Below are 9,723 nucleotides of genomic sequence, written 5' to 3' on the forward strand. Positions count from 1 at the left end.
TAAAGCAAGAGCAATTGGCAGGTCTAAAGCGAAACTTCACAAACTTTGCCAGAATCATTCCAGCCTCTATCAAATGAGAGCTTTGGAACAGAGATTGAATCTCCGTAAAAGCATGAATGAAAGGGGAGGACTGTCAGATGTTAAATTTCAAGCAACCGAGAGGACATGTACGCAAAATGTGGAAAGCATGACAAGAAACATGGACTGTTTGACGAAATGCCTGAGATAATGTCATCTCATGGAACATCATTATTGCTCATGTAAATAGATGCGGGCTTGTAGCATTTACCATTTAATAAACAAATAAGGTATCACTTGTTGCACGATTCATCATACTGTAACATTTAAATGCCTTTCAATGCAGCTAATGCTACTTGTTTTAGTTTATGTTACAAAGAAAAAGAACAGGGGATCTCGTTGAAATTCATTCATAACCACTGAATCCAGGATTTAATGGCCAACTTTCTGAACTACAGTTGATATCCATTGATAAAAAAGGCACTTACGAGACTAAGACAACAATACAACGACAGAGACTCAGATCAGCTCAACATAGTTTAGAAATGGTATCATGTAAGTCAAGCCATAACAGAAGGGATGATTTCTCTTCACTATCATCTGATTCCCCTTAAAAGAATGTGATTTCAGAATTTAGGGATTTGTCAGATATGGAATGGAAACACCTACCTTTGGTTTGGAGTGAGGATGTTTTCGAATCATTTTGATTCTTGCATTCACAATGTCGACTTTCATTTTGCTGTAGTGTGAAGTAAATATTTAGAATACCATCTGATAAATAGCAGAAATCTGGAGGAGGAACAAACATACCGAAGATTTAAGATCTTGAGGATGCCAAAAGCAACAAGGATGGTTGAGTTCATCCGCCATTTCTCTTCGCAAGTCCCGCAGGTGCTGGTGCATTCTCAGTACATACATTTGTATCTTCTATGGTTTCAGTAACATGAGAAGCAGCTCTGCCAAACACCAGGTCGATTCTGCATATCTTTTTGAAAATATAGCCTTGTGATCTGAAGCAGAGTGGACGGCAGTTTCAATTGTATAAGGAAAAGAAATTCCAAACTCTTTCTCTTCCGAATCAAGAAACGCCCTTATTCCTAACTCCTTCAGCACATTTGTAAAGCTGGGTAGCCAGAGTTTCTTTGACATCAGGGCTTCTGTGGTTGATGAACACATCGAACATTCTCGAAGATTCTTCTGCATTTCTCCTTACGCCGTCAGTTCGATTTCAGAAAAAGCGCGGTGAGATGAGAAAGAAGAGGAAGAAGAGGAAGAAGATGCCATAAATGCTAACCGCGCCTTACAGAAACAGAGTTGCGTGCAAGAGGAGCAGAGAAACGAAGTAACAGTCTAAATAGATAGCAGGTGCGTTTATAAGAAAACAAGATTGGATCTTAAATGTGAGAGATTGCTATTGAAATAAACACAAAATAAATAAAAATTAATACAAATATACGAATGTCAACATTATACTACTATTGTGATATAACTTCAATCTATCCCTTAAAATTTCCTACAATTATTTTTCTGTCAAAAATAAAAACATTATACTACACGATTTTTCCTCTACAAATAGTTAGAAAAATATAATCTCATTCCCTAAAAATAAAACCAGAATTAAATGAAATCATTAAACTACAAAAGTACCTTGAAAAATTTACAAATCTTTTCCAGTCAACACAGAGGGAAGGCAGGAATTAGTCGGTGCTGCACTCGTTTCTCTTGTAGCCTATCAATAATTCTGCCTAATATATCTAGGGTTTTCCATTCTTGCCCTTTCCTTACTGTCACCTTGCAACCCTTCTTCATTATTCCATGCTCGACGAAAACTTTTTCAAATTGCCAATAATCATCGTAATCACATATTTCTTCTTGGTCAGTACTTACCATGGTAATTATCCATTCTCCGTGGCACACCTCAAATGACAGCAAACTATTTTCAGATACGCCACGAAGGGATTCATTTATCTTGTCTAATGGAGTAGAGCTATTAACCACAACCACACAGCATATGATAATTGCACTCAGTGATCCCTTGGGATGACGGTCAGAGCTTTGTACACGATCAAGTTCAATAACTGCATCGGTGTCAATAGCTCCAGAGAAAAACTGTGGATTTAAAATTGATTCCGCTCCATCTACTGCTTTTCCAATCACGTGCATAAAGTTTGACGGCACACTCTGAAATGAAATGAAAAAAACTCTGTTTATACACATAAATTCCTTTTAACTTGTAAAATTCTAGACAACTAATGATAAGAAAGGGAAAAACAATCTGAAGACCAATAGTTAATGGAAGCCCCACTAAAAATCTCTTTTCAAAATGAGAAACAACATTTCATGTCAAGGGGGTCTTGAAATAAATACCTTCAACCTCGGAATGCAATTCAGCATTGCTGCACTGCTGGAATATAAAAGTTGCATTCCTTCCAAAGCATGCAACTCTCCAATTCCTGCTATGTTCTCCAGCTTCTCACAATTGTTAATTGTAATTCTCTCTAAGCAGTTCAGGCCAGCAACACTTGGTAACTCCTCAAGCTGAGGACACTGGCTAATATTCATCTCTGTAAGCTTTGTCATATCACTAATTGCTGCAACAGTTAACAATTCTATGCACTGCTGTACAGTGAGTTTCACAAGTGTGGTTGGCAGTGTTATGTTCTTCAGCTGGGGACAACTTGTAATAACCAGCTTTGCAAGCTGAGCAAGAGTTGACACTCCTGCAACCGTTTTCAAATCTCTGCAACCTTGTAGAGTGAGTTTAATAAGACTTGTTGGCAGTGTTATGGTGTGTATCTTCCCACATTCAACAAAGGAAACCCTCTTCAGACAGTTTAAACCAGAAAGGCACAGCTCAAGTTCAAGCTCCCAACAGTGAGAAATATTCAACTCTACAAGCTTTGCAAGATTAGATATTCCGGATATAATGCATTTCAGGTTTGCAATTGTTAATTTTTCTAGCAAGCTCAGATGTGCAACACTCAACTGCTGAAGCTCCCAACATTCACTGATATTCAGTTCTACCAAATTGGTAAGAGCAGATATTCCTGGCACACTTTGAAACTGACGAAAACCATTCAACTCGAGATAATTCAGTGATGATGGTAAAGTTATGTTCTGCAGCTTCTGACATCTGAAAATGTGAATGTCCTCAAAGCAAGTTAGACTATCGAAACATCTCAGTTCTTCAAGCATTGGACAATCTGATATGGATAAACTAACACCATCAAAGTTACCAGATACTTCTTTCAAATTTTCACAATCTCTCAGTTCAAGGTAACCAAGCTTCCCACATCCATCAATTGTAATTCTAACCAGGCAACTCAAACGTCTCAAACAAAGTGAACGGAGCTTCCCACATCCATGAATTACAATACTCTGTAACCAACTTGGACCATAAAAAAATGGTAACTCCTCAAGTTCCGGACAGTCACAAATGTTTATCAGTTGAACATTTTCCAAATCATACGTTCCTGATACCGCTTTCAAACTTTGACAACCTTTCAGCTCAAAACATTTAAGCTTCACAGATTTATCAACTTTTATCCTCTTCAGACAGTTCAGAGCCACTAGACGCAACTCAATCTGAAGCTTCCAACACTGAGAAATGTTCAGTTCTACTAGCTTTGTAAGATCAAATATCCCTGACACACTTTTCAAACCTGTACAATAGTTAATTGTTAACCTTTCCAGGCAGCTCTGACTGTCAAGTCTAAGCTCCTCAAGTTCACTGCATCCACCAGTGACCAATTCTACCAGATCAAAATTACCTGATACACTTTTCAAACATAGAAATTCATTCAAGTTGAGAAGATTGAGCTTCTCACATCCTTTAATTGTAATCCTCTTCAGGCAACTTGCACGACAAAATATGGGTAACTCCTCAAGCTCTGGACAGTCCCGAATAGTTACAAATTGAAGCTTTTGCAAATCACACTTTCCCAATACTGTTTTCAAACTTCTACAACCATTCAACTCAAAACAATCCAGTGTGACAGACTCATCAAGTGTTATACTCTTCAGACAGTTCAGACCCACTAGACACAACTCAAGCTGAAGCTTCCAACAAAGAGAAATGTTCAGTTCTACAAGCTTTTTAAGATCAGAAATCCCTGACACACTTTTCAAATGTCTACAATGCACTATTTTTATTGTTTCTAAACAGCACAGAAGGCCAAGATTCACATCCTCAAGCTCAGTGCATTTACGAATATTCAATTCTACCAGATTAAAGTTAACTGATAGGCTTTTCAAAATTTGACAGTCACTGAACTCAAGATAATCATGCTTCTTACATTTATCAATGGTAATCTTTTGCAGGCAATTTGCACCAAGAAAAACAGGCGGTAACTCCTCAAGCTCTGGACAGTCGCGAATTTTTACCGATTGAAGCTTTTTCAAATTATACATTCCTGATACTGTTTTCAAACTTTTACAACAATTCAATTTCAAACATTCCAACTTGACAGACTCATCAAGTGATATCCTTTTCAGATGGTTCAGACCCACCAGACACAAATCAAGCTGGAGCTTCCAGCAACGAGAAATTTTCAGTTCTACAAGATTTGTAAGGTCAGGTATCCCTGAGACACATTTCAAATTTTTACAATACACAATTGTTATCCTTTTTAGACTGCCCAGGTGGCCAAGGCTTAACTCCTCTATCTCGAGGCATTCAGTAATGCTCAATTCTACAAGATCAAAATCTCCTGATAGAGTTTTCAAATTTTGACAATTTCTCAACTCAAGGTAACCGAGCTTCCAACATCCATCAATTGTAATCCTCTGTAGGTAACTTGGACCAAAAAAAACTGGTAACTCCTCAAGCTCTGGACAGTTACGAATGTTTACGAATTGAAGCTTTTGCAAAGCATACGTTCCTGATACTGTTTTCAAACTTTTACAACCATTCAACTCAAAACATTCCAGCCTGACAGACTCGTCAAGTTTTATACTCTGCAGACAGTTCAGATCCACTAGGCACAATTCAAGATGAAGCTTCCAACAAAAAGAAATGTTCAGTTCTACAAGCTTTGTAAGATCAGATATTCCTGACACACTTCTCAAATCTCTACAACATACAATTTTTATTGTTTCTAGGCAGCACAGAAGGCCAAGATTTACATCCTCTAGCTCAGGGCATTTACAAATGTTCAGTTCTGTTAAATGAAAGTTAACTGATAAACTTTTCAAATTTTTACAATAACTCAGGTCAAGGCAATTGTGCTTCCCACATCCATCAATTGTAATCCTCTGCAGGGATCTTGCACCAAGAAAAACCAGCGACAATTCCTCAAGCTCTGGACAGTCAAGAATGTTTACTAGTTGAAGCTTTTTCAGATTATACATTCCTGATACCGTTTTCAAACTTTTACAGCCATTCAACTCTAAACATTCCAGCTTGACAGATTCATCAAGTGTTATCCTCTTCAGACAGTTCAGATCCACTAAACACAACTCAAGCTGAAGCTTTCGACAAAGAAAAATTTTCAGTTCTACAAGCTTTATAAGATCAGATATCCCTGAGACACTATTCAAATTTTTACAATACACAATTGTTATCCTTTCTAGGCAGCCCAGATGGCCAAGACTCAGCTCCTCGATCTCAAGACATGCACGTATGTTCAACTCTACAAGATTTGTAAGACCAGATGTTCCTGACAATCTTTTCAGATCCTTACAATTGGTAACATTAAGACAATTCAATGTTTCTATTCTAGTAAGCTTCAGTTCAATAAGATTTTTCATGCCAGAGAGATTGAAAGATTGAAGGTTTGGAAAATAATTTCCATTAATTATAATCTCTATTATATTTTCTTGGTCACAAATTACTAGATCTTCAAGGAAGCTCAAGGGGGTCTTAACAGTAACAGACTTTCCGACATCATTCAAATCTAAAGCTTGAAGATCTGTTGAAAGGGATCCTAATAGTGGCCAGCCTTCTATGACCATTTGTTTATCATCCTTTTCCCAATCAGTTAATATTCCGAAGAAATCTGGAAACCTTTCAAGAAAAGTTCCATGGATCTCCAGGGCTTTTAATTGCAAGGGAGCCTGAAAGTCAAAATAAAACTGTCTCAAACATCCAATGGTCGAAACACTAAGGATGCTACCGTAACACAATGCATTTCATTATGCAATAAAGGAGGACTAATTTTTGATGTAGAAGAACGAAATACCTGTACGTCTCTTTGCCATAATCTTTCAAAATATCCATTGCTGATTTTTAAAAACTGTAAATTTTGGAGTGGAATCCAGAAAGGGATGCTTGGTTCTGTACTGGAATTCAAGTCATTATCAAGTCCGTCATCCAGGTACTCTGGGTACTCAACATGAAGCCATAGCAAAAAAGATGACCTCTTTGCCCTATCATCTGGTTCTCCTAAAAAGAATGTGATTTTAGAATTTAGAAACTTGTCAAAAATGGAATGGAAACACCTGCCTTTGGTTTGGGTGAGAATTTTTTTGAATCCTTTTGATTCCTGCATCAACAGAAGTGGCTCAGATTTTGTTGTAGTAAAATACTAAAAAGTAAATATTTTGAATGCCATTTGATAAAATGCAGAATTCTGGAGGAGGAACAACCATACCGAGGATTTGAGATCTCTAGGATGCCATAAGCGACGAGGATAGCTAAGTTCATCTGCCATTTCTCTTCCCAAGTCCCGCAGGTGTTGGTGCATTCTTAGTACAGGCATTGTATCTTCTATTTCTTCAACAAGACTCTTCTCTTTTAGTGTTTTTAGTACATATTCAGCGCTCCATCCTGACTCCTTCCATATTCTCATGGCTATACACTTAAATTCATTATCAAAAAAGCATGCAATATCCATGAAAATTTGTTTCTCCTGACTGCCCAATGCATCAAAGCTGATCTTAAGCTTTTGTTTTATGTCTCGATGCAGTGGCCCAGTAACTTTTTTTACTTCGAACCTCCAAGAATCCTTATCTCTACCATGAACATGACTGCCCAGAACCTGAAGGGACAGAGGTAACCCTCCACACACACCTAAGAAGGCTTCAACAAGCTCCTCATATCCACTAGCTGGATGGGGTTGGCGGAAAGCATGCCAACAAAACAGCTCCCTCACATCATCTTTATCCATCCCTTTTAAATGATACCTGTCCTTAACTCCAGCACTTCTAAGAACTCCTACATCACGGGTTGTAATAATTATCAGACTATTAACAGACTTATTTAGAATGTCCATGATCAACAGAGCATCTAATTGTTCCAGCTGATCAACATCATCTAGTACAAGTATGAAGCTCAGAAAATTGCTCCTTTCTATAGAATTCCAGATACAGCTTGTTCCTTCCTCTCTACTTTGAAAATTGAGCTGATCTTCATGGAAGATATCTCTGAGGAGTTTCATTTGCAAATAAGGTAAATTGCTTTTGGTAGAGAATTCCCGCACATCAAACAGAAAACAGGCTCGACTATATTGAGAGCGCTTTCTGTTGAACAATTCTTTTGAAAGAGTTGTCTTACCGACCCCACCCATTCCGAAAATTCCCACGATTTGTACCTTCCCCTGGTTATTTTTGTTCATCTTACACTGGTTATCAAAATCTTGTACAAGTTCATTAAGGCACCGCCTTCTAAAATATTCCACAAGCTTGTGAAGTCCCACTGGATATTTGGCAACGTATAACCTTTTTTTTCTTTCAATTTCTTTTTGCAGAGCTGACACTATTATTTTGCAGTCACCGACACTTTAACAGGGAAAATGGAAATTGGTAAGAAAGAAAGTTTGCTAGCTAAACTAAACCAAATTTTGATTTAAGAAAACACAAAAATACAGAGCAGAATGGAAATCGGTAAGGAAGAAATTTTGCTGACTAAACTCAACCAACTTTGATATATGAAAACATAAAAAATACAGAGCTAAACTTAACCAATTTTGATATATGAAAACACAAAGATACAGAGTAGAATAGAAATTGTTAAAGAAATTAATTTTACTGACTAAACTCAACCAATTTTGACATATGAAAAAACAAAACAAACAGAGTAGAATGGAAATTGATAAAAGAAAGAAATTGCTGGCTAAAGTCAACCAATTTTAATATATGTAAACACACAAATACAGGATAGAATGGAAATTGATAAGAAAGAAATTTTCTTGGCTAAAGTCAACCACTTTTAATATATGAAAACACAAAAATACAGAGTAGAATAGAATGGAAAGTTAGAAATCTTACTTGAAATTATTGATTTCATAGCCTGCGGTAAATGAAATAGAATGGAGAGATTCTTTCCACTCATTAAGCTTCTGCGTGTACCTGCCCTTCTCTTCATATTTAGCGAACGCATCGGCATACACGCCCTTTTCTATGTAGCGAAGATCGGAAGGCTTCACACCATAGAACACTGGAATAATCTTAGATCTACTTTGTAACATGAGAAGCAGCTCCGCCAAACACCAGGCGGATTCTGCATATCTTTTGGAAAAGATAGCCACGTGAGCTGAAGCGGAATGGATGGCTATTTCAATTGTAGAAGGAAAAGAAACTCCAAGCTCCTTCTCTTCTGAATCAAGAAACGCCCTTATTCCAAGTTCCTTCAGCAAATTGTAAAGCTGCATAGCCAGAGTATCTTTGCAATCAGAACCTCTGTGGTTAATGAACACATCGAAAATTCTGGAAGATCCTTCTGCTGTTCTCCTTATGCCGTCAGGTTGAATGTCAGAGAAAGCGCGGTGAGATGAGGAAGAAGATGCCATCAATGCTACCTGCACCTTAGGGTTGTGTAAAAGGAGGACCAGTGCGTATATAGGACTGAATTTTAAATGGATAGACGACAACCTCTGATAGGATGTTGGAACTTCTTTATGTTAGTCTAAGACAAAATATAAGAGGACGGAATTGTTACAAGTATCAGAAAGAAAAGACTAGGAAAATGTATTTTCTGCCTTTTTCACTTTTCAAATGAATAGAGTTGCGTAGCAAATCTTTCTTCTTCCACTGATGTGAAATAAAAAGGACTTCAAAAAAGTTCTCGTGTCACGGTTCGTTACAGAGTTTTTAAACATGCATTATCGGGGTTTTAAGTTAATTATATTGTTGTATCCCTTGGATTTGTCATAGGGAAGAGCACCAATCACTGTCATAGCTAATTTCTTGAACGGTACATCGGATTTTGATTTTTTTTAGTTTTTTTCGTATGCGACTTAACTGTTTATAGCTATTGATCTGGCTTCTGGGTAGTAACGATGCATGTTGTGGAATCGGTTATGCGCACAAAGGTCAATAAATACACATTTCAAAGTGTCACCTAATACCCAACTAAAGATGTTCCAGTAACCGTCAACTCAAAATCGCCAGTACTTGTTGACAAATGTCCCAATAGTGGTGCACAAATGTTCCAATAGTGGTACGCAAATGGAACAAATGTTCCAATAGTTGTGCACAAATGAGCCAATTAATTACAAAAAATGATCGGCTATTGGTACAAAACAAATTTGTTAATGGTGTTTTCACTATGACAACTATTAGGGGATCAACATGAGAATAAGGTGACGGTTATTGGAACTATGTTATCTATTGGTTCTCTTCCCCTATTCTTTTCCACTTCTCCTTTCCTAATCTCTCTATAGTTCTTCCTACTTCCCACTTTCTATCTCCTGCTTTCTCTCTTTTTTTCCTCTCGTTTTCTCCCCCTCCCATTCCCCCACTCCCCACTCCCTCTCAATGTCTTTGGAT

General features: G+C 37.4%; 1 protein-coding gene across 2 annotated transcripts; it reads right to left on the reverse strand.

The window, feature by feature from the left end:
- Positions 1 to 540: 540 nt before the first annotated feature.
- Positions 541 to 8,963, reverse strand: LOC131033723 (disease resistance protein L6). 2 transcript variants are annotated; one of them, XM_059209338.1, is made up of 6 exons: positions 8,224 to 8,963; positions 6,609 to 7,734; positions 6,198 to 6,500; positions 2,386 to 6,072; positions 1,666 to 2,199; positions 541 to 1,368 (listed from the first exon to the last, which is right to left on the reverse strand). In XM_059209338.1, exons 1-5 carry the CDS (start codon positions 8,742 to 8,744, stop codon positions 1,693 to 1,695), a joined length of 6,144 nt encoding a protein of 2,047 aa, XP_059065321.1. In that variant the 5' UTR covers positions 8,745 to 8,963; the 3' UTR covers positions 541 to 1,368; positions 1,666 to 1,692. The 2 variants fall into 2 exon arrangements, with proteins under 2 accessions (XP_059065321.1, XP_057820981.2); XM_057964998.2 differs by having other exon boundaries at positions 541 to 2,199.
- Positions 8,964 to 9,723: the final 760 nt, after the last annotated feature.

Source organism: Cryptomeria japonica, chromosome 7 (assembly GCF_030272615.1).
Source record: "Cryptomeria japonica chromosome 7, Sugi_1.0, whole genome shotgun sequence".
Lineage (NCBI taxonomy): Eukaryota > Viridiplantae > Streptophyta > Pinopsida > Cupressales > Cupressaceae > Cryptomeria > Cryptomeria japonica.